The sequence below is a fragment of the Ctenopharyngodon idella genome, chromosome 3 (genome assembly GCF_019924925.1).
Source record: "Ctenopharyngodon idella isolate HZGC_01 chromosome 3, HZGC01, whole genome shotgun sequence".
Classification (NCBI taxonomy): domain Eukaryota; kingdom Metazoa; phylum Chordata; class Actinopteri; order Cypriniformes; family Xenocyprididae; genus Ctenopharyngodon; species Ctenopharyngodon idella.
Window position 1 is genome coordinate 45,598,674 of NC_067222.1, and position 23,816 is coordinate 45,622,489.

The following is a 23,816-nucleotide window of genomic DNA, read 5'->3' on the forward strand; positions in this document are numbered from 1 at the left end:
ATATATTATGTGTTTTATTAGACAAGGGAACAACTGTTTGGTTACATTTACAGACAGAAAGCTAATCATTGTTATATAGCTGAACATGGTTAGTCTTATTGTTTGAATTGTTTTCTTGATTTGCTGCAAGTAACATGTTTGAACCTCAGAGACAACACTATTTTGTCAAGTGGCTAACATAATCAGAGAGTGCTTTTTCCATCAAAAATATATAACATCAAAAATTTCCACAATGTATTTTTAAATTAATTGCATGTCATCCAGTTTTTTTATTAATGACATTCTAATATTGATAGATTGCAACAAAGTGCAACAAGTCTCTTACACCAGCCGTCAAGTGAACGCACAGAGTAATGTTATAACAACTTTCAACACACTCAAATGTATTTAGTATGATGGTTTTAACCGTGTAAAACAGCGCTGTGTTACTCCACATATACGCAACGGAAAGAGTAGAAGCGGCCGACTGCAGCATAAGCATAATAAAAGTCCCATGGATCATCCTGGTGTGCAACAGATCCTGGCCACATACTCACTGCAGCTAAGTTTTTTTTAATGCTTAATCCTGTTCCGTACACACTGCATAGAATTTTTGTAAGAAACCACAGGAAAAGCGGTACGAGCCGGACTCATTCGTGTTGCCAGATCTTGCAAGCAAATGGGCAAAGCCCATTAAAAATGAAATAAATGGAAATGCTTTATGCTGAAAATAAGAAATATCGCGACCCGCTCCTGCTCACTTTAATAACTCCAGAAATTCAATCGCTGTATGAGCCAAGCTTAAATGAGAACGGACAACCCCAAAAACGCTTATAATATGTGGACATGGCAACACTGCTGTGAAGCAACCTTTACAAGCATAAACAAAACATGGCAGAAATAAAGTATATAGCGAGCATGCATTCAAAAGTGATTTCATAACCTCGCATATTGATAGCAGCTCCCTGATTTCTGCAAATTATATACAACACAACTTTATAATTGTGAGAGAACACAAAAGCATTGAAATGTATTTTTCCTCATATCTCTTTTTTTTTTCTTTTTTTTCCCATCACCATGTTAGGGGCTCCGTAGAATGTGTCATTTCCTTTCCCAACATAGTATTCAGCTTCGGGCACATCCCTAGTAGTTAACATGTCTGTGCCTTTGAACTGGATGTGTACAGCTAGCTATGCGAATGTTGACAGCTTACTAACTTTCACTAAATTGCTCCGCAAGATTTTCTTCAGACTGTTGCTTATTGTGTTCTCATGCTTTAGAGCAGTGGTTCTCAACCTTTTTCTTCCAAGGCCTACTGCTGTTTAAAGGAACATGCCACTATTTTTGAAAATAGGCTCATTTTCCAACTCCCCTAGAGTTAAACAGTTTTACCGTTTTCGAATCCGTTCAGCCGATCTCCGGGTCTGGCGGTACCACTTTTAGCTGCAGCTTAGCATAGTTCATTGGATTTGATTGGTCATTTTTGAGCGAGATGCTAATGGTCTAAAGAGTTTCGATATTTTTCCTTGACTCTTGGCTCTTCTGTAGTTACTAAGACCTACTAAGACCTGTAAGTACTAAGACCGACGGAAAATGAAAAGTTGCAATTTTCTAGGCCGATATGGCTAAGAACTATACTCTCATTCTGGCCTAATAATCAAGGAACTTTGCTGTCGTACCATGGATGCAGCAGGCGCAATGATATTACGCAGTGCCTGAAAATAGTCCCCAGCTAGGTAACTTTCAACGTGACCGGCACTAAGTTTGTGTAGTTGCAGCCTGCAAAAAATATGGTTCATGATCTGCACCAAAGTAAATATCTTCTGAATCATCTCTCCCAAATGTCTCCGTAGTTGCAAGGCACGCTCCTTGTGCAAGCAGGTGGTCACGTTGGTTATGTTGACGGAAGTTAGCCTATTTTCAGGCACTGCGTAATATCATTGCGCCTGCTGCACCCATGGTACGGCAGCAAAGTTCCTTGATTATTACGCCGGAATGAGAGTATAGTTCCTAGCCATATCGGCCTAGAAAATCGCAACTTTTCGTTTTCCGTCGGTCTTAGTACACGATGTAACTACAGAAGAGTCAAGTTTTAAATAGGAAAAATATCAAAACTCTTTGGTCATTTTTGAGCGAGATGCTAACGGTCTAATCAGATTCAATGAACTATGCTAAGCTGCAGCTAAAAGTGGTACCGCCAGACCCGGAGATCGGCTAAATGGATTCGAAAACGGTCAAACTCAACTGTTTAACTCTAGGGGAGTTGGAAAATTAGCCTATTTTCAAAAATAGTGGAGTGTTCCTTTAAGACAATATTCAGCCCATGTAGGCTAAGATATTTCGGTAGCACTTTATTTTACAGTCCTGTTTCGCATTAAAATACTATGTACTTATTGTAGTAATGACACTAACTAGGTACTAACCCTGAAGCTACCCCTAAACCTTAACTTTAGCCATGTAGTTGGCTTACACTGCTCAGTACTTTTGTAAGTACACTAAGTCCAACCGATATTTCTGCTAGAATGACAAAGCTGCTTGTTTTCAAACCGTTTTATTTACAGAAACTAGGAGTGGCAAGATATTAAAATAATTAAATTCCATTATTGCAGGTGTTTCAAGAACTAAATTTTTTTTTTTTTTTTTTTTTTTTTTTTTGACCAATGAATTTACATGATGATTCCAGTTGTTTGTGATGATGGGATGAGGTGTTTTTTTTTTATTCACACATACACCAGTTTCTGCCCAATAAAATATTTTAGAGCTTGACATGTCTAGAAAATTCATACTCATTACAGAAATTTCCATGACTTTTCATTGTCTGGAAATCATACATTTAGGCCTTGGACTTTTAAAACAAAAAACAGTTGTTGAAAGAACCATTTGAAATAGACAAAACAAGCTTTAAAATAAGCTAAAAACCATGACTTTTTTTTATTTTTTTTTATTATTTTAAATCACCTGAAGCCACCCCTCTTGGAAGTGTTCCAAGCCCCTGGTTGAGAACCACTGGTTTAGAGTATAATTGGTTTTAAATAAAAGCTGGTTTGTCCCGTAGGATGTTTCCTGTCTGGAATTCACTATGATTACTGATGTAAAATCTCTCTTTTGTCTCCTTCAGGTCACCAATCAGGATTCTGCATGATTTGCGTAATGCAGAACCACATCATCCAAGCCTTTGCCAACACGGGCAATGCCATCAAACCTGTATCATTCATCCGAGATCTGAAAAGTAAGAGCTTCCTCTAATGGCCGACCCAAGTTTGTTCAAACAAACATGCAACATTTCCAAATGGCTTTTTAAGCTTAGAGATTACTTGCACATTACAGGAAGTGCTGCTGATGACTACTGTGGCAGCCTGTGACTAAGTGTTGAGTCATAAAACTGTTTTCCCAGATACTCCCGGGAGTGTCGTTTCTGTTCTTTATCCTGCTCCCTTTCTTCAATTATCCTCTAACATAACCTGATTTTTTATTTTTTTTTATTTACTTTTTATCCTTCAGAAATTGCTCGCCATTTTCGATTTGGGAGCCAAGAGGATGCTCACGAGTTTCTGCGTTACACCATCGATGCCATGCAGAAAGCTTGTTTGAACGGATATCCCAAGTAAGACCACAAAGAGTTTGTTAGTGAAACCCCCAGAGTTTGTTTTACTGGATCAGAGGAGTAACGCGCCCTTTTATTCACAGGCTGGACAGACAGACACAGGCCACCACGCTGGTCCACCAGATTTTTGGGGGTTATTTGAGGTCAAGAGGTGAGCACAAACACCATCAATTTAGAGGCTAACCATGATGCATTGAGCTTCAAAGAAAGATGTGATGATTTTGTTGGCTATAGAAAAAAATCATTGGCAAAATCAACAATAATAAAAATGCATGAGGATATAATTGAGATATTTTAGCTGTGTCACCCAGCCTGATGGGTGGATAGTCTTTAGTGTCACATGATCCTTCAGAAATCATTCTATGATGCAGATTTGCTGCTCAAGAAGCATTTCTTATTCTTATCAATACTGAAAACCATTTTCCCAAACTTTCGAACGGTAGCGTACGAGGCATTAATCAGTGTCTTTATTTTGTTTTCTCTGTTTTTGCAGTAAAGTGTTCTGTTTGTAAAAGTGTGTCAGATACCTATGACCCATACCTGGACATCGCTCTGGAGATTCGGGTGAGATTCTGTTTTTCAAAGCCCTGTGGCTCAGCCATGACAGGGTGATGAATGTCTTTTGTCCCAGGCTGAAATCTCCTCTGAATAACATTAACTCTCTCTCACTTTCTATTTCAGCAAGCGGCCAACATCGTTCGTGCTCTGGAACTATTTGTCAAGCCTGATGTTTTGAGTGGCGAGAATGCCTACATGTGTGCCAAGTGAGTTGTACACCAATCTTTCTTAGAAGTTTATATACAATACCAACAAAACATATTCGTGCAGGCCAGTCAAGCTCTTGATCCGGTAAGCAACCACTCTCTGGAGACTCTGTTCAGCATTAGTTGTTTCTTTTCTTGCTTTAGATGTAAGAAGAAAGTTCCAGCTTCTAAGCGGTTCACAGTTCACAGAACATCAAATGTGCTGACACTGTCACTTAAACGATTCGCCAACTTCAGTGGAGGGAAAATTACCAAGGTATCAGCCTACACACGCCACTGCCACGCAAACGGGCCTTTAGTCTGTGATCAACCCACTGATTGATGGTTTTCTGGTAGGATGTCGGCTACCCAGAGTTCCTGAACATTCGTCCATACATGTCCCAGAGCACTGGAGATCCTGTCATGTACGGCCTCTATGCTGTGCTTGTGCACTCGGGCTACAGCTGCCATGCTGGACACTACTACTGCTATGTCAAGGTGAGTGCCATGTAGTATGGCTTTTAAATAAAACCTGCTTATTTAATCATTTCAGATTTTTTTTTTTTTTTTTTAAAGTGCCCTTATTATGCTGGTTCCTATTTTTTTTGGAGGTCTCCTACAATAGGTTTACATGCATCCAAGGACAAAAAACACTTTAACTTTCTCATAATTGCAGCGTCACCTCTCGTCTCACAGTGTCTGAAATGGTTTAAAAAAGGATTTGGTCTCTCTAAACTCCTTTGCGACAGCCTGCTCTGCTCTGATTGGTCAGATGTCCCAGTCTGCTGTGATTGGTCTACTCTGCTCTAGTGTTGTCGCTATACCAAAATTATGACTTTGATACAATACCTGACTGAAATCCGTTTTATTTTTTCCCAAATTCCGTTTTTTTCTGTTTTAATTTTCTGGTTTCTGTGTGTGTGTGTGTGTGTGTGTGGTGTTTTTTTTTTTTTTTTTTTTTTTGGACTCCATTTTAATGGATAAATTACATTTTGGTAATCAAAAAGCATGTCTAATTAATTGAAATAATGAAACTTATCCAATTTACCAACAATTTATTAAAAGTTAAAAAAAAAATACTTTTTGTTTTTTTAGGGCCCTATGATATACATTTTATTCTTTGCCCTCAAATTCTGTTTTATTTTTACCAAATTCTGTTTTCTGTTTTAACTTTTAATGGTTTAATTACATTTTAATAATCAAAAAGCATGTCTAATTAATTAAATTCTTAAAAACAACAAAATTTATTAATTAAAAAAAAAGTATTTTTATGAAATATTATTCTCAGAAATTCTGTTCCGTATTTTAATTTTTCCGGCAATCAAATGAATGCATACCATTTAATTTATCTTTTAATTGTGAAATTAAACTTTTTTTTTTTTTTTTTTGTCAAACAATGTGCTGCATAACAGAGCTTTACTGGTAAAATTTAAAACATGGAAGAAAAACTAAGATTATTCCTTTAAAGATAGTTTTAATAATTTATTATAAAATTAATTTATCTAAATTCTACTGTACAACACTAATATGCTTCTGTCAAGTTAAATTGAACTTTTGTTTTGACGGGTTGCCGAGAGCTTTGAGTTTCTCTGCGGTTAAATGCTGATGAAGTGACTTTCAGAGCGGCTCTGGATATGAATTTCGTGCGTTCGTTTCCTCATATAGTGAAGCGACAGAGGATGAAAACACAGCGAGCGTCGCACGTGCTTCTTTGTGTGTGTGTGAGGTAAATGAAACCGTGCTTCCACGTCATTCATTTCAGAGGCACACAGACATGCAGGATTCATATTTATATAGTCTATTTGTGGTTTAATATTCACAGACACTAGTCTATATCGCGATTTGATTTAAGTGTACTGACCTGCTTTTTATTCATTCATCAAAAATGTGACAAATTCCATTACATTCCGCGTTATATACTAAATTCTAGAGATGCATCGATGATAAATTTCTCTGCCGCTACCGATAGCCGCTTATTCAGAATGATATCGGCCGATACTGATACAGATAGTTTGGTTTTTCTTAAGGAAAAAAAAAACCTCTCCCAAATAATGTTGCAAACTATACAGGGAACCCTCTCATTTGGTACACTACAATATTAGAGGTTACAGTTTACAACAGAGGTATTATATTCAGCTGCTGTTTATTTTCAGATATAATAATTACACTCAAATAAAAACTGAAATGTATAAAACTTAGTGTCACATAAGGTAGTTTTCATAAGCACTTGTCTTCATGGCAAATTTGCACAAACATATAATTAACAGTAAATAAGCTCCTCTCTAGTGTGTGTGTGTGTGTGTGTAATATATATATATATATATATATATATATATATATATATGTACATAGCTGGAACTGTGAACACTGGAAAACATTCCTGAGGTAAAAGTGACATGATGTGACATTGTTCACAAGCTGTTTTATCGACGTCTTTCCGCACAAATAAAACACAAATAAAGTGATTACATGAGACATGATACATTCTGGTAAGGTGTAGCCTACAATGTATTTCAACATACCTTTGATGTTCATTCATGTTTTTCAAGATATAACTTGTAAGAGGAAGAAAAGACTCACGCTCCGCGCTGCCGCCTGAACTGAGTCATTACAGCGATCTGACACGTCACATTTAAGAGCTTCAAAACGCCATTTATTGTTTGAATTTCATGATAAAATGGACAGAATTTGAAAACTTAAACTTTTATTCTTATCAGAAGTAATAAAGCACAAATCTTTTGCGATTATTGGATGGGAGGCGCTACAAATAATATTTGATGTAGGAAAAAAAACGCAGACCTGGCAACCCTGGCTTGAACTACGGGTGATTGATACGGTCAAAAAGAGCCTGCTTTAACGTCACTATTTTTAAGCTGTTAATGCGTTAAAATTCAACACGAGCGATTTTCTTCACACACATTATGTATGAGTTGCAGTCTGAACATGTTTTTCCGCACCCTTTGATTGACAGGAAATAATAATAGCTTTTATCGGCTGATACCGATTATTGGCCGATACAGCGGTGCATCTCTACTAAATTCTGTTTTTATGACTGGATTCTGTGATTCTGTCCGTGTTTTTGCGGAAATCAAAGGGCCCTACACTACCAATTGAAGAATTCATTTGCAAAAAAAAAAAAAAAAAAGAACCCTAAATACGTTTTGTCAGAAAGGTTTTACAGCAGAAACCAACAAGCGCCCTTGTCTATCACTTATAGCGCATGTCGGAAATCAAACGGCCATTACCATATCTGAATTTCAGCTCTGGATCTTCCTATACAGTGATACACAGCGAACAGTAACAATGACGTCAGTTTCACCATGTCAATTCGAGCCCGAGTCCTCATCCCTTTGAAGTGCATGCAAAGAAGATTTGCTTTGGCAGCACAAAAAACAGCGTCTTCTCGACATGTCGACAACACGAACCAAACTCTGCTAGGCTTCAGCTACAACTACAACTACAGTGTTTGAGGGTCAAAGTAGACATTGTTTACACACAGCCAGTGAAGACCATTGGACCATGGCATTATGCAAATCTGTTACAAACCTACGTAGGTTCGTGCAGAAAGTAAGACAGGAATTACTGTCGGCTTGTTTCAGGCAGTTCAGAAACAGTTCTTTCTTTTGGGAGACAATAACGCCATTTATTTGTAATTTGAAACTTTGCAGACCTTTAACAATCACAAAGTGCTATATTACACACTGCATGAACAGAAATATCTGAAAAAGCATAATAGAGGCACTTTTAAAATAAGCTCATTTTAATTTATGAAGCAATAAATGTAGCAGGAAATAACATAATGGTTTATCTTGATACTACAATTTACCCTTTTCACACTTCCGAGGTTCTCAAAAGTGGAAGTTGTCAGTGTTTGGTAAACCTCTATAGTGGTGAACAAAAACTTCAACAAATATTATTTTTGTGTGCGTGTTCCCATTTGTTCCAATAGCAAAAGAAAAATTCACAATAGTGTTTTTATGACTTTCCAAATGAGGAAATAAATATTGAAAATGTCAAATTTGCCATCACTCCATCAGATGTTGGATTAGAAACACTCTAGTTTTCTGAAAATTATTGCTAAGGTAATATAACACCGAATAATATTATACATTTACTTTTCTTTCTTTTTTTTTTTTTTTTTTCAACAATGGAAATTTAACTTTTATGATGTTAGTAACTGTGGAAACACATCATCAGTCTGTGAAAAGGGTTCATTGGTACATGTACCAAAAACCACGAGAACCATGCTTCTTTTTACTTGTGGTAAAACTTGCTAGTCTGTCGCTATTATTGGTTATTACTATTATCTGGAATATTTGATTCTGATTGGCCAATAGCAGCATTGAGCAGTCAAGTCTTTTGTATAATAATTATTATTATTTATTATTTATATAATAGAACTACCATTTACTGCTGGTACTGGCTGTTTTTGCAGGTTTTTTTTTTTTTCCTCGTACCAATGCAAGTTAGGAGAGCTCTTTGTAGTTGTTGTGACTAAAAGCCGTTATAGCTACTGGCTTTACTAAAATGACCTCAGATGACTTCAGTATTTTAATATGGTGAACATAAAACCTTTGATGCATGACTAGAAACTCCTGTTAGTCCCCTGTTAATTCGACAAAAACAAAACAAAAATACATTGGTGGAAGACACGAAGAGCTGGGTGCGAGACTGTATATTGTGTTTTAGGTAAATTTGTTAAATTAACTAGCACATAGGTGAAAAAGTTGATAATGTGTTGTCTTTTGCATTTTTAATTTGTTTGGTTAACATTCTGGTGCAAATATCCTTTGATAGGCCAGTAATGGGCAGTGGTACCAGATGAATGACTCAATGGTGCATTCCAGTAACATCAAGGTTGTCCTTAATCAGCAGGCTTATGTCCTCTTTTACCTGAGGTAATATTTATACTCTTTCTTCTGCTGTTCATATTTCAGTAGCCAGTAGAGATGCTTCATTATTACAATTAAATCATTTGAATTGTAGGATCCCTGAAAAGAAAAATACAGATGCTTCAAATATAAAGCAGAACATGGTGCACTCTGGCAGAACTAACATGACACCGGAGCAGCTGAAGAAGAGCACATTCAATGGACCTTTGTCTTCGCCACAGGTTGCAAAGGTAGGCACGTCTAACACCATCTGGAGATTTGATTTGAATAAAAACATAAAGGAATCGCTAAACAAAATCCAGCAGATTTACATTGAAAGGGGGGGGGGGGGATTTTATTACATTCAGAAATAATCTCAAATAAATATAATGAAACCTTTACAGTTTGAAGCATTTACAGTACTGGTCAGAATTATTGGTAAATATGAACAAAGTCGCTTGTGAAAATAAATCTGCATTGTTAATCCTTTTGACCTTTTATTCAAAAAAATCACAAAAATCTAACCTTTCATTGAAGCAAAAGAATTGAAAATTGAAGCGGATGCGTGTGAACGGGGATCGTTTGACAACGTTGTTGTCTGTACTCGAAAAACTTTCCTGTTTTTTAGTACATTGTTGCCACTGGCACAACTAACATGCTAACATCACATTTAAAAAAAAAAAAAAAAAAAACATCTTATTTTTCCTCTTACAGAAGCTTGATCCCGCTCAGCTGAGAAAAATCCAGTCTGTGGATGGAGGGCTTGGTATTCCAGTAGCCAGGAACTGTTCAGGGGTCCAATCGCCGAAGATGTCTAATGGTACAGGCACGTCTCATGCCCTGCCCAAGCCGCCCAGTGGACCCACACTGATCGAGGAGTCCTTTAAGAAAGTGAAGAAGCCCATACCTCAGCCTCAGTCCCGCAGCAGCACCCCTGCTCCATCCAACGGCCTCCCCAAACCCGACACCGACAAGAGGAGCAACAGCGAGGGCCGTGGCCTGCCATCATCTACCTCACTCAAATCCCTGTCTGACAGCTCCTCAGCAGACACCTCCTCCGACTCTAAAGTAAGTCTCCGTGGACCTGAGTGTGCTGTTTAAGTGCTGGATTTTGTCAAGCAAAGTGTACTTTGACAGTTCTGCAAGAGTTTCGGTATAATGGCATGGGCTGCACAATATTGGGGAAAAAACTGACATTGTGATATTATTTTTATTTTTTATTTTTTTTTGTGACCATAAAAAAAAAAAAATACAGGATGTTTCACCAGATGACATGAATAGCAGCTGTATTTGGAAAGAATTAATCATTCTACAGTGAGTGGGGTGATTGTTGCATCTGCATAGAAAATATAAATTTTAAAAATAATTTTTAAAAAGTAAAAAAAAAAAAAAAAAATACTGTTTACTCTGAAGACTTTTTAAATGGCAAAATTATTTGAGGGCTGAACGATTTAGGAAAAGCTTCATGGTAATAAAAATATTTAAGCTGAATAACAATTATTGGAGTACATTTTACAAGAAAATAATATTTCAGTATTTCTACTTCATTTTTTTTTTGAGTGAATTTTTTAAAGTAAATCTTACACCATTTTTTTTTTCTCGTGTTGAAAAATGTGGTTTTCTCCACTTTTTTTTTTTTTTTTTTTTTTACCAATTCAATATGACTATAGAATAATTTATGGTTTTATTGTGATTATTATTAAAAAATTAAACAAGAAATATATTGTAATACTGTATTGTACTATAAAATAAAAATTAAGAAATAAAACTTTACTAAAAATTAAAATAAAACCTAAAATTACAATATTAATATTTATGTTTTAATTTCTTCATTTTCAAACACTAACCCATCGGACTTTTATTTCGTTGGGTTTCTGGCAAATAAAAATATTTCAGAGTTAATTTACACGCATGCAGCTCAGGTGTGTAAACGCCACACTTTACTTTGAAAACAGTGGTATGTTTAATTAAACTGCAGCCATATTACAATATCAATTTTATTTTGATATATCGTGCAGCCCTACTATAAACAGAAGTTATGTTTTCTGCTGCATACCAACTTCAAAGATGTTTCCACTCATTTAGTCAACACTACATATTCATTGAATATTCACATTATGAAAGTAGAGTGAACGCAGTTTGATGTTAGTCTCACATGTGGTTTGTGTTCTCTCTCTCTCTCTCTCTCTCTCTCAGGAGTCTATTGGCACGAGGAGCGCGCCTGTTGGCGACACGTCTAGTGTGAACGCTGCATCATCTCCAGCTAAGAGCATGGAGCGCGTTAACTCAGAGGAGCAGAAGGTGGTGAAGCTCAAACCCCAGGCCCTCACCAATGTCACATCAGAGGCCGTCAGCACCATGTCGCCCCCGCCCGCCAAACGACTCGCCCTGTCCGCCAAGAAGGTTAGTCTGCCAGCTCAACCCACCCTCGTTTCATCTGCTGGTGGCGTTCAAGACTGCTTGTTTGTTTGCCTGCCCATGTTTGTCCACTTCATTCCTCGTAGACGAACAGATGTTGAAAGACTTTGTGAGATTTTGCTCATAACGGCCAATAATCTGTAATAATAATACGTTTACTCTTCAGCTCATGTCTGTTTTGTCGGTTCGCAGTCTGCACTGCTGTCCTTTTTTAAAAATTTCTTTTATTTTTTTTTATTTTTTATTTCTAACAATTTCTAATTCTTCTCTGCTACACTTTCTTTTCCCTTCCCCCTTCCTACTTTTTTTTTTTTTTTCTTTTTCTTTTTTTGTTTGGTCTTGATGATTTCTTCCCCCATATGGGTCCCTTTGTCATTGTCACGTTTCATGGCTATGTTTTTTTATTTTATATTTTTTTTAGACCACAAAGTTTTTATTTATGTCAATAACTGCAGGCCAGTCCCCGGCAGAGCCCGAGCAGCAGCACTGAGGCTCCGCCCCCTTCATCTCTTCATCTGTCCAGTGATCTTCTCAGCCAGGCCTCAACTCACCCGCTCCACAGGTACTCACTCTCTCTCTGATATGTAGAGCTTAGAGTAGATTTGATTTAAAGTCAGCATGAAACGGAAGTTGCGATTAGTCTTTTCTTCCCTATTGTGATGTATATCTAATGAAGTGGCTTCTCAAACAAGAACAAATGTAGGGCGGGGCTTGATTTTGTCCATGGGGAATTGATTAATGGTTGTAGTTTGCTATTGGTTGATCTCATGTGAGTGACAGGTTGCCCTGCCCTCACGCCAGTAAACATCCTCAGAGAAGAGATGTCGCTGCATGAGTTAATTTGAAGTTTAGATGTAGGCTTTAGCTTTGTGCTGAATCAGAGCTGCTTTGCATTTTAAGGGTGCTCCGATCAGGGATTTTGGGGCCGATTGCCAATTACTGGAAGCAGTATTGGCCGATACCGATCACTGTAATAAATAATACTACATAACAAATAGAAGGCTTCAGACAGACCCACTGGGGTTATTTAGCTATTTTTAACAACAATGTGTTTTAAGTATAAAAAAAAAAAGAGATGAGAAAGTATCATGAATTGACAACTGTTTATTGGCAAGCATCATGTGCAAAATAATTCCATTTCCTCTCTTAGAGAGGTTTAGGTACAACTTAAAAATATAGCATTCCTGTGAAATAAATAATAGTAGTAATAAAAAACAGAACAGTCTCTATCAACAGAAATTTATCAAATGTAAAACCACTGCATAGTCTTCACTGTATAAATAAATATAGATTAATCCTACTAAATTTTTCTGTTTTATTTTTTTTTTTAAATAAAATCCCCTAAAATATTAAATGAAAAACATTAACCTAAATGTAGTACATTCATTTCATTGAGAGAAAATTTTTTTAATTTTTGACTGCTAGACAAGGAACACCAGAGTGTTGAGAGTAAAATTTCTTTCTCAAGAAAGAAGTCATAAAGTTTTAGAAAAATGTTAGGTTGAGTAAACAATGGTAAAATTGAAATCTATCCCTTTGTCAAACCCCTAACCAGAGTATTTGAGGAATTTCAACACACTGCTGCCACACACACTGTAATTATTATTTTTTTATTGAAAAGGCATATGCAGGCAACACTTATATAATCGATACCTTTCCCAAATTTTTTGGTAGTAATGGTACTGCAGAAAGACAGATAGGTATTGTTACATTTAGAGCTGGGTTAAAAGATTTCTTAACTTTAATTGATTCTAATTTTGATGAATTGATAGTGATTCATAATGCCAAGAATCGATCATTTAGTCTATGCTGTTTTTAGTTGATGAATGAACAAAACTGTCGCGCCTCCCATCTAATAAATCGCTTTGAGCTTTGTTACTTCTGATGTGAAACAAAATCCTAGCTTTCAAATTGTCAATTTATTATGAAATTCAAACAATTATTATTAGTTATAGTATGAAATAAACATGAATGAATATAAGGTTAAAAGATACAGTACAACTTACATGTCTTATGTAATCACTCAATCAGTGTTTCAACCAGGGAAAGACGTCAATAAAATGTCTTGTAAACAATGTCACATAATGTTACATTTATTGTCCAAAAACTTGATAGTTAGCTAGAAAAATTAACTCTAGAGATGAGCATTTTGATAAATATATACATTATATTGCATATTCATTGTATTTTTTTTACTTAACCTGTTTTTCAGTATTTAATATATGTTTGAATAAATTCATGTATCTTGACAACCCATTTCAATTTCAAAAAACAGCTGAAACTTAATTGTCATAAAGTTATTAGAACATTATTATAAAACAAAAATCCATGTGTAATTTAAATGTAGCCTATACAAATCAATTGCTTTTTACTTTAATATTATAGTAATGTACCAAGTGGGATTCTAATGCTGTATAGTTTACAGCATTAGTTGAGAGATTTTTTTTTTTTTTTTTTTTTTTTTTCCCTTGGAAAAATTAGCATGTACTGTACCTGATACATGTGCCAATTAATCGACATCGAATCGAAATCAGAATTGAATCGAAATCGAATCAAATCATGAAATTTTGTGTCAATACCTAGCCCTATGTTACATTAACAAGTTGATAGTAAAATAAAAAACGAAGTACTTCTGTCATCTCAACTTCTAACAATTAAAGTGTTTCTATCCTTTGCTCAGATTTTCAACTCATTCGTTCAACCTGCAGTCTCCACCTTCAACTCGCCTTCCTAAAGTTTCAAGTCCCCTTAAACAGCCCTCCTCCACTCTGGAGCCGCCCGCTCATGCTCTCTCCACACAGACCAATGGCATTCAGCCTCAGCCGCCCCGTACACCCAGACCAATCCAGAGCCAGATCCTGTCAGCCTCAACTACAGGACTTCCCCAGGAACTCGCCAGTCCCACGCTAAAAAAGAAGAAAAAGAAACTAAAACGCCGACATTCGGAAGTAGAGCAGGACGCCCCTAAAGCCTCACCCCCAGAAGAACCAAAGCCAAGTACTGAACACAGGCAGAAGAAAAGGAAGAAGAAGAGGAAACGTGAGCAGGAGGCAGATGGTCTTGAGGTCCAGAGGGAGAGCGTGCAATCCCATCTTGAGCCCCATCAAGATGAGGACTGGTGTCTTGGAGAAACTTGGAGCCTCATCTCAGAAGCCAAGGGAAATAAGATTGAGTCATCTAAAGCAGCAGAGAATTGTCAGACCAAACCTCAGTCAGTGCCTCCAGTTGGCCGGCCAGCAGCAGACCCCGTCCCCAAAAAGAAAAAGAAGCACAAACACGTGGAGCAGCTGGAAGAGCTCAGAAATGGAGCCACAGTTTCAAAGTGGTAAGTTGATTACTGAAAAGTTTGTCCGATCAGCTCGGCTCCTGATCTGGTCATAACTGATTTGCCGTGAGGCAGAGAAGTCACAGTAGGATTACTGCTTACCTCCTGCGCAAAATGGTTTAACAAACGTCTTATCATTTGAAGAGGTTTTCAGTTTGGTTATGTAAAGACTAATATGATTGTAAAACGTCAAAAGGTGATTATTTAATTAAATAACACTGATGAGAAGCACATGACAGAACGAGTGAAAGAGACACACTGAATGGAAATGCACATTCACTCTCTGACGGCAGATGGCGCTGATGGAACAGCAGAAATGTAAATAGTGAAAGAGCTAATGCATGTAGTACCAGTTATTTTTACGTCTAATTTTATTGGCGCTTACTCACTTGAGTTTGAGTTGTGTTTACAAGGAAAATTGAGTTGAAATTACTTGTTGTGCATGTTGAAGACATGTAAAGTCTATTTGGTCAAACACAAATTATATCAAAATACTTGCAACTAGAGTTCAAAATACTTACAAATCTGATGCAAATAGTTGCCTCAATTTTTTTTTTGAGTATTTCTTTTTGTGTACATTATTAAAAGTTGCTAATTAAACATATTTTACTGAACTGTAATACTTCTATCCATTTAATGAACTTATTCTGTTGATTCTTTGGAAAAGGCTTTTAACCAAGTAAATCCAAATTTATTTATTTTTTTATTTTTTAAATGAATCTTAAACATCTTTTAGTTAACCTAATTAACCTTAAAAAATAATAACTACTGTATCAAGCTTTTGCTTATTGTTAATGTTAGCCTACTTAATGCATTAACTAATGTTAACTAATGGGACCCTATTGTAAAGTGTCACCTATATAGTTTTTTTGCACTTTAATCTGTTTGAAACATTTGTTTGCTTTATACAGGTTTTTTTTTTTTTTTTTTTTTTTTTTTGTGGGTGTGTTGTTTAATTGTATATTTAAATGTTCAGAGTTCTATTTATTTTTACGAAAAAAGTTATTAAACCTGTTTGGAGGACCACACTTTATTCTAACCTAATTCAGTGCATCTGTATCATATAGGCTACCATGATAAAAGCTTCAGCAATTATCGTTAAATGAAAATTTGATGCCGTCACATGCCTATATAGCCTATACAGTTTAAAATAGGACTATAAATAATTATATAATTATTAAAAACGGTTTGAAGCAAAAATATTTAAAAACCTTGTGTACTTCTTGTGGTGTTCTTATAATGTCTCATTATTTCCCCTTATTAAGCTAAAACACATTTGAAAAATTTGCGTTGCGCACCTAAAGTTTTTAATGCGATCCTAAATTTTTCAACTTATGAGCACATGTGCTTCTTGGAGAAAAAAGTAAGCGTCAAGCTCTGGGAGTACAATTTAAAGGCTATGTGCTCAGCTGTACATATCAAAACTGAAGCTGAAAACTGAACTTTGCGTCCAACCAAAAGGCATTTTTCAAACTTTTATATTATAACTTATTTTGTAGTTAAAGTCAGTGCCATTATTTTTAAAAAATGACAGTGGCTGCTACATCCCTATGTTTAATATCATATATCTTTAAATGTGCATATCATTAAGTACAGTACAACTTCATTCATTTAACCTGGTAAATGGTGCTGCTTTTCTTCCAGTGCTGTTGTAAAAGAGGTTGGAGGTGCAAATGCAAAGACACAGGACCTAGGAGAGACCAAGAAGAAAAAGAAAAAGAGAAAACAAAAAGACTTAAGAGAAGAGGAGGAAAAGCCGAGGAATAAAGAAAAACATCACAGGGAGCTTCAAGAGACCAATGGAGACGAGTCTCCTAGTCCGATGGGAAACCCGGATATGCAGAAACCTAGTAAACTGAATACAGGTATAAATACACTCCCTGCTGTAAGATCATAGACATGAGGGTTTTTGGTGTTTTAGACAGTGCTGATTGGTGGAAACAAAAGTTTCACTTATTATTTATTAAAACTTTTGGTTTTATTAGGTCTTTACTTCTAACAGCTAGGATGATTTTGTTTGATGGGCTTATATATTCATCCAAGTCATGTTTCACCACAAAATCCAAAGGTCGAAAAGACACTTATGCACCACAAAAAGAATGCAAGTTTTTGTCAGGACAAGCTTGAAGCACATCAATCCATCACCCCTTTACTATTTACTTTAGGCTGGCTTGTGTTTATTTTAAATGTGAACTGTACTGGACTTCAAATGAACTATACACCAGAACACACTTTTCTAAGTGGCTTTTGGGTTCTTGGCGTGTACTAATATCTGACGTCATATTTCAGCGTTAACCTTCTGGCATTTTCTGTTACAGCTGCAGTGATTGTTTGGGACAGCCAGGTTCAGGACGGCTACAAGCGCAAGCAGAACCATCAGGAAGCGGAGGGCGTGTCGAGGAAAGGCCCGTGCTTCGCCCCTAAGGGCTGGGATGGCAAGAAAAGCTGTGATGTTGTCGAGGAGCTCCTCAAGAACTCCTCAGATAAAGCCTATGGAACTGAGGGTGAGTTGTCGGTCAGAAGTCAACCGAACCTTGTGTGCAAAACTTCTCAGCTTTCCTGACAATTGGAGAGGTTAGGATTTATTCTTGAATCTTAACATGTTTGTCTATTTTAAATTCTAATGGACAATTTCTGTTTGTGTTCTGATATATTTCAAATGGAAGTGTGCTTGTTTTGTGTTCAGATGGAAAAAAATAAGAAATACTTGGCAGTTGAACTATTATTAAATGTTTTTACTTTTACCTTTTTTTTTTTTTTTTTTCTTATGAAGGACAATTTTTAGGAGGAATTAAAGGGTTAGTTCACCCAAAAATGAAATTTCTGTCATTTATTACTCTCCCTCATGTCGTTCCACACCTGTAAGACCTTTGTTCATCTTCAGAACACAAATTAAGATATTTTTGATGAAATCAGAGGGTATCTGAACCACTCATAGGCATTTTGACATTCAGAAAAGTAGTACAAACATTAAGTCAACGTGACTACAGTTGTTCAACCTTAATATTAAGAAGTGACGAGAATACTTTTTGTGTGCAAAAACTAAACACAAATAAGGACTTTATTCAACAATTTGAACCGTTGTCATACGTAGTTGACGTAGTGTACTCAGTATTGGCCGAAGCTGTGGCATGAGGGTGAGTAATTAATGACAGATATTTCATTTTTGGGTAAACTAACCCTTTAAGATCAATCATAGTTCTCAGTTGCACCTATGCTTTAATTCTTACCATGACCTGAAATACTGACAGTGTTTTGAATGATTTCCTCCATCAGTTCTCAGTTGGGATGGAGATCCGTCGGCCATCAGCAGAGACGCCATAGAGGATGTACGCTATGCCAAAAACGATACTGTCCTTGACGAGTGGGACAGGGAGTTTGATAGTGGAAAAGTGAGGACTACAACTTAAATATTTCAATATTTTTGAGCATTGCTTACTCCAGGAAACTCATTTTGACTGGAAATGACTATAGTTGCATCTTAGACTACTAGTCAGTTGGGATATTTTACTGCCATACGTTTTTTTTTTTTTTTTTAATAAAACGTATGTATACTGTGCACAGTATTTTTATATATTAACTAGTGTAACACAAGATACTGAGTCATATCATTTCCCTCCTCGATTAGGTGAAGAAAATGAAAAAATACAAAAAGGAGAAGAGGAGGAATGGAAACGTCTTCCAGAAAATCCAAGAGCATCGTAACATGTGGTCGGTCACGCCGGGAGGCAGGAGGAGCAGTTTGGGCTATCGCCATTGAAAGGTGCTTGGGCGTGTTTTTGTTTCTCAGTTCAAAATTTATCTATGCCAGGTTACAAAAGTATTAAACAATTATCCATCCTTTCTATCATCATACTTTGAAATTGTATACTAATGTTCATTAACATGCATTGTTCCTATCAAATAAATAAACAATTGCAAACCCTCATGTTGTTCCACACCTGTATGAATTTCTTTCTTCTGCTGAACACAACAGATATTTTGAAGAATGTCGGTAACCAGACATTCAGTGGGGCCCATCAGTTGTCTGGTTAACCATATTCTTCAAAATATCTTCTTTTGTGTTAAGCAGGAGAAAGAAATTCATACAGGTTTGAAACAACATGAGGGTGAGTAAATGATGACAGAATTTTCAGTTTTGGGTGAACTATCCCTTTTAAGCATTATCTGCAGAATCAGTAAAATGTTCTATACCCTTCACAGACCTGAAACCAACTTTAAATACATGCACCAAAAAACAAATGGCAGTCAGAATGGGATTAGTGCTTAAACAACAAATTACACAAATTAAATCTGGATGTTGGGAGAAGACATATACTCCCTTGTAATAGTCGCTGGGATCAAGTTGTTAATACAAGATGCCGGATAGGACGCTCAAGACTATCACATAAAGTTTTACTATCAGGTGAAAACTACCCAATGTGTCCATCTTGCCTGAATCCACTGTCCATTAAACATATTTTGCTGGACTGTAATACTTCTACCCATTTAAAGAACTTGTTTTATTCTGTTGATTTTTCTGTTTTAAGTTGTTTTTGTTTTTTTTTAATGAATCTTAAACATCTTATTTAGCTTCATTTTTTTAATAATTAAACCTGTATCTCGCCATGAATATAGCCATAGAAGCTGGCATGGCATTAAAGAAAGAAAGAAAATCCCTTTAAATTTACTTTAAAATGTATTGAAGAGAAAAAATAATTACTGTTTAAAAAAAATGGTTCAGTCCGTAACTTCTCAACTTGGCCAATCAAACAAACTGACTGTGTTTTGATGACACTGAAGACACTGGTCAAATGTCCTGCTTCACTCATGTCATCAGACCAATTTTAGAAGTCAAGAAAAGATTAAAGAGAACCTATTGTGCCCTTTTTCAAATCTTTGCCATTGATTTTGTTTTTGGGCTGTACTAGAACAGGGTTTTCTTGCTTGAATGTTCAAAAGAAATACATTATTTTTCACATATATGACATTGTTGCAGCTCCTCTCTTCCCAGTCTGACAGTAACACTCTGTTTACAGGGTTCGAATGGTCATGGAATTTTAGAATGGCAATTTCCAGGCCTGGAAAAGTCATGGAAATTTGTTTCACAAATATGTATAATAAAATGTTTAATCGATTTTGGCACGTGATTGTAGGTATTGTGCATAATTTGACTCGTTCCCACAGGTTTTTTCCCCACTTACACTGCAGGAAATTCTGGCATTTTTTCACTATAACATGTAGGTTACATGAGTAAATGAATATCAGAATATCAGATCAAATCAGTAATTTGAAAACAGATTCAACTGTACACGTCTTCTCTCTATTATGACTCGAAAATGGCTTCCCATCAGTTGATGGCATTATCATTGCCGGCTAGTTTATCATTTGCACATCTTTTTAAGTGTTGCCAGTTTAAACATTCAAGCAATTTTAAACCATTCCACTTTCAAACAAATTTTGTACTGTTCTTTCAAACAGAATCTTTACTTCAGAAGGACTTTTTTAAATAAATTGAGCATGGCCATTAGTGGGAACTTGTTGGAGAACAATAAGTATGTTCTTATGCGTTTATAACCAGCCGTTTTACTGTCTCTTTGGTCTTTTTGCAGTTTTGAAATGCGGATCCCATGTGTGTTTTCCCCTGACCAGACCAGCTGCCTTATTGGATCAGAAGCAGTCGGATCCATCTCGGATTCCTCTGAAGAACACAAGTCCACCCAGAACGCTGCAGTACTGTGAAATAAAGCGATGAGGCTGAGGTCATCTGCTGAGGCTTTAGTCACCGTCTGAAATCCAAAATATACACTGCTAATGGTGCCATTATGATCTTAGGATCATAGTAAATGAGGCAAACTGTAGAGTCAGCACCCTGTTAACCTTTGGTCTCAATTATTCTTATTGTAATAAGAACAAATCTTCACCAGGGCCAGTTTTATCTAGGCAAGACTCGGGCTGTAATGGCCAATGATGCATGACCTGAGGTCTTCTATTGAGAGGAGAAACTTTACACTTTTTAAAAACAGGAAAACGAAGTCCCTCCCTCCAATGTTTTAAGCATAATTTATCTGACTCAACAAATAATATCATTGTTCCCATTGGGGAACTTTTGCTCACTTAATTATTTAGCTTTTTCTTATTTGAGCCAGTTACTCCAGATATTATTAGGCATTTATTTGCCTGTGTTGCCTTTTAGTTTGCCACACACACATACACAGCCCTGGTGTCTTACATTGCAATACATTTATTGCTTGTGATTGTGTATTTTCATGTCTTGCCTGCTTGAATACTAGCCCATCTTCCTCAAACCTACCTTTGCAGTGACTTTTTCTTCAAACAGAACTCTATTCAATAACTTTTTTTGAAGTGAAACGAGTCTCTTGTGAGAATTTCCACTGTCTCTATAATGCATCTCTTCAGATTTCCCAAAACGTCACCATTTCCAGTCAGATGACGTGGTCTTTTATGCACAGTGCTGCATACAACAATGCAATACATTTCATCCATGAGCTAAAAAAAAAAAAAAAAAAAAAGGGCCTTAACACAAACCACTGTGTTTTGCCAGGAGGGGTGAATTCCTTAATAATTGGACTATGCCCTTGTCTTTGATTTAGCGTGTCCCATCTCTTTTCTACTCTCTATGCAACAAAAGCAATCCCATGGATGCTCTAATCCAGGGAAAGACTCTCCAAAAGCTGGTCCAAACATCATCTCTGTGAGCTGTAAACACCCTGTCATGTTCCACGTCTGTTAACAGTGCATTGGGTCAAATGATGTACATGCTTATCCACTGAAGAGCTGTCATAGGAGTAAACCAATGTTGACGCTTTCCTATTTAGAACATTGTACAGTCTTACCTTGTGCTCTCTGTGACCCCCTCCAGTCATTCTTGTTGTTAAACACCATCCCTTTCATGAATCCTTGGGTTTTAGAAAAGTTGCCTTGGTTTAATTTTTAAAAATGAATAGAACATATTGCAAATTATACTTATTGAAACGTGTTAAAATGCACATTGCTAAACGGAAGCCTAATGTATTTAAGGTCTGTGGAATTGTAAATGGGAAGTTCTGTTAAAACAATAGATGTGTGTTTGAAAGACTGCTCTGAAGTCTTGTTCAGGAGCCAGACAAAGACTTCCCTATGCGTTCTGTAGGATTTCTGTATTCTCTTAGAAATTCACTTGAGATAGGTTGTTTTCAAAGAGGTTGGATGCTGAAGAACAGTGTCTTTGTCATATTTGAATCGATGGTTCTGTACCTAATGCCTTTTCTGAAAAGGAGAAGTCATTCTGTATTGCAAATACATAAATATAGATATACCTGGTGCAATAAAGTTGTGACTTTTGTGAAAAGCTGCTTTTTGGGTTGTTTTCTTTAATGCTTTAAATCAATCTAAAAACGGAAAACAAGACTTGGAATCATTTTCTTATATAAAGCTATCATATGGCTTCAGAAGACTTGGGATACAGTGCACAATTTGCATGTAGCACTTTTATGATGTTTCTTAACGTCCTCCTTTTGACGTTTCAATCCGCACATACTGTACTGTTGGTAAACAAATTTACCAAGTAACTACATTTGGATAAAACTTTTGAAAAATAGTGTGTGAACCACTTTCAAGCTATAGGTGCAAACTGAAATAGTTTATGAATATACCACTATGGCCTGGTTTCACAGACAGGGATTAGATTAAGCCAGGATTAGGCTTTAGTTAAATTAGGACATTTAAGTAGCTTTTTTTAAATGTGCCTTAGAAAAAAAAAATACATTACTGGTGTGCATCTTGAGACAAAACAATGGAATTGACATATTTGAAGATATGCCAGCCAGTGGAAGTTGCTTTCTGTTAAAACGGCCCAAACATGCATTTTAGTCAAGACTAGTCTTACATCTTTTCTGTGAAACCTGGAATTTGTGTTTAGTGGGGCCACATTACCACCTCGGGTGTGCAGTATTTTCTCGTAATTCAACGGACCGGAGTCTACAATTCTGCTTATACTATGGCCATCACACCTCAAGACATTGTTCAGATGTTGTATTTCAAGACATTTGTCAGTGTTTTGTCATTAAAACTCTCTTGTATGGCTAATTTCCAGTGTTGGAGAGTAGCTAACTACAAGTAGCGACGCTACTAAATTAACTACATTTTTCAGTTGCTTTCAAAACACTGTTTTCCAGTAGTTTAAACAATTGCTGTGAAAAATGGCCAGTTTTAACAGTAACATACAGTTTTCCCTTAAAACAACAATATACCATAGAAAACAATGCATTCTGGGTAATATTTGTCATTTTCTAGAGAGTAGCTACAGGAATATACTGTGAATTAACAGTGCTCAAAGTTGACACTCAGAAGCTGGGCTTCCATCCAAACGTGAAGTGAATCTTTTCAAAGTTTGCAATATTGAGAAAAAAAAAAGAAAGAAAAAAAAACAGTGAATTGGGTGCGTTTCCATGAAGTTGTTTGAGTGAATGACTGTGGTGTTGGTAACCTAGTGACCAACAGTAAATAAAACACCATCAGCGGAAACAGACGATTAATCACATGGTTTTAATGTTCGCTAGGTCAGAACTTATTCGGCAAATATGTTTCCATCTCCCATTATTCGCATTAACTCTTTTTTGCATAATGGGAAAACGGCACCTCAAGCGAGCTAATTTTTCTGAATTAAGATTTTTTTTTTTAATTTGGCACTTCCACATCACTCATTTCTGATGTGATACTTCAAAATGCAAATGAAAACAGGGTGATGGAAACATATCTAGATTATGTGTCCCAAATCAACCCTATGGACCTTATATAGCCCCGCCCCTTTTCAGCGCTGCGCTAGTTGTCTTTTGTCTTCCGGTTTGTATTTCCACAGCGAACTTACATATTTATGAATGAACTGCTCATTTTAA

At 36.4% G+C, this 23,816-nt stretch overlaps 1 protein-coding gene across 5 annotated transcripts in view; it reads left to right on the forward strand.

Annotated features, from left to right (window-relative positions):
* The window catches only part of usp36 (ubiquitin specific peptidase 36), a 33,698-nt gene extending 11,428 nt beyond the window's left edge, over window positions 1-22,270 (forward strand). For 4 of the 5 annotated variants that reach the window (XM_051886022.1, XM_051886025.1, XM_051886024.1 and 1 more), the window contains 18 exons: window positions 3,098-3,208; window positions 3,481-3,583; window positions 3,667-3,734; window positions 4,077-4,147; window positions 4,265-4,347; window positions 4,492-4,603; window positions 4,684-4,824; window positions 9,124-9,224; window positions 9,313-9,448; window positions 9,912-10,265; window positions 11,394-11,600; window positions 12,071-12,177; window positions 14,296-14,940; window positions 16,585-16,805; window positions 17,259-17,444; window positions 18,217-18,332; window positions 18,569-18,703; window positions 20,532-22,270. In XM_051886022.1, coding sequence (XP_051741982.1) covers window positions 3,098-3,208; window positions 3,481-3,583; window positions 3,667-3,734; window positions 4,077-4,147; window positions 4,265-4,347; window positions 4,492-4,603; window positions 4,684-4,824; window positions 9,124-9,224; window positions 9,313-9,448; window positions 9,912-10,265; window positions 11,394-11,600; window positions 12,071-12,177; window positions 14,296-14,940; window positions 16,585-16,805; window positions 17,259-17,444; window positions 18,217-18,332; window positions 18,569-18,700 — 2,894 coding nt within the window. In that variant the 3' untranslated portion in view covers window positions 18,701-18,703; window positions 20,532-22,270. Of the gene's footprint in view, window positions 1-3,097; window positions 3,209-3,480; window positions 3,584-3,666; window positions 3,735-4,076; window positions 4,148-4,264; window positions 4,348-4,491; window positions 4,604-4,683; window positions 4,825-9,123; window positions 9,225-9,312; window positions 9,449-9,911; window positions 10,266-11,393; window positions 11,601-12,070; window positions 12,178-14,295; window positions 14,941-16,584; window positions 16,806-17,258; window positions 17,515-18,216; window positions 18,333-18,568; window positions 18,704-20,531 lie in introns of those variants that run through there. The other variant, XR_007928765.1, reaches the window with a different exon arrangement.
* Window positions 22,271-23,816: the final 1,546 nt, after the last annotated feature.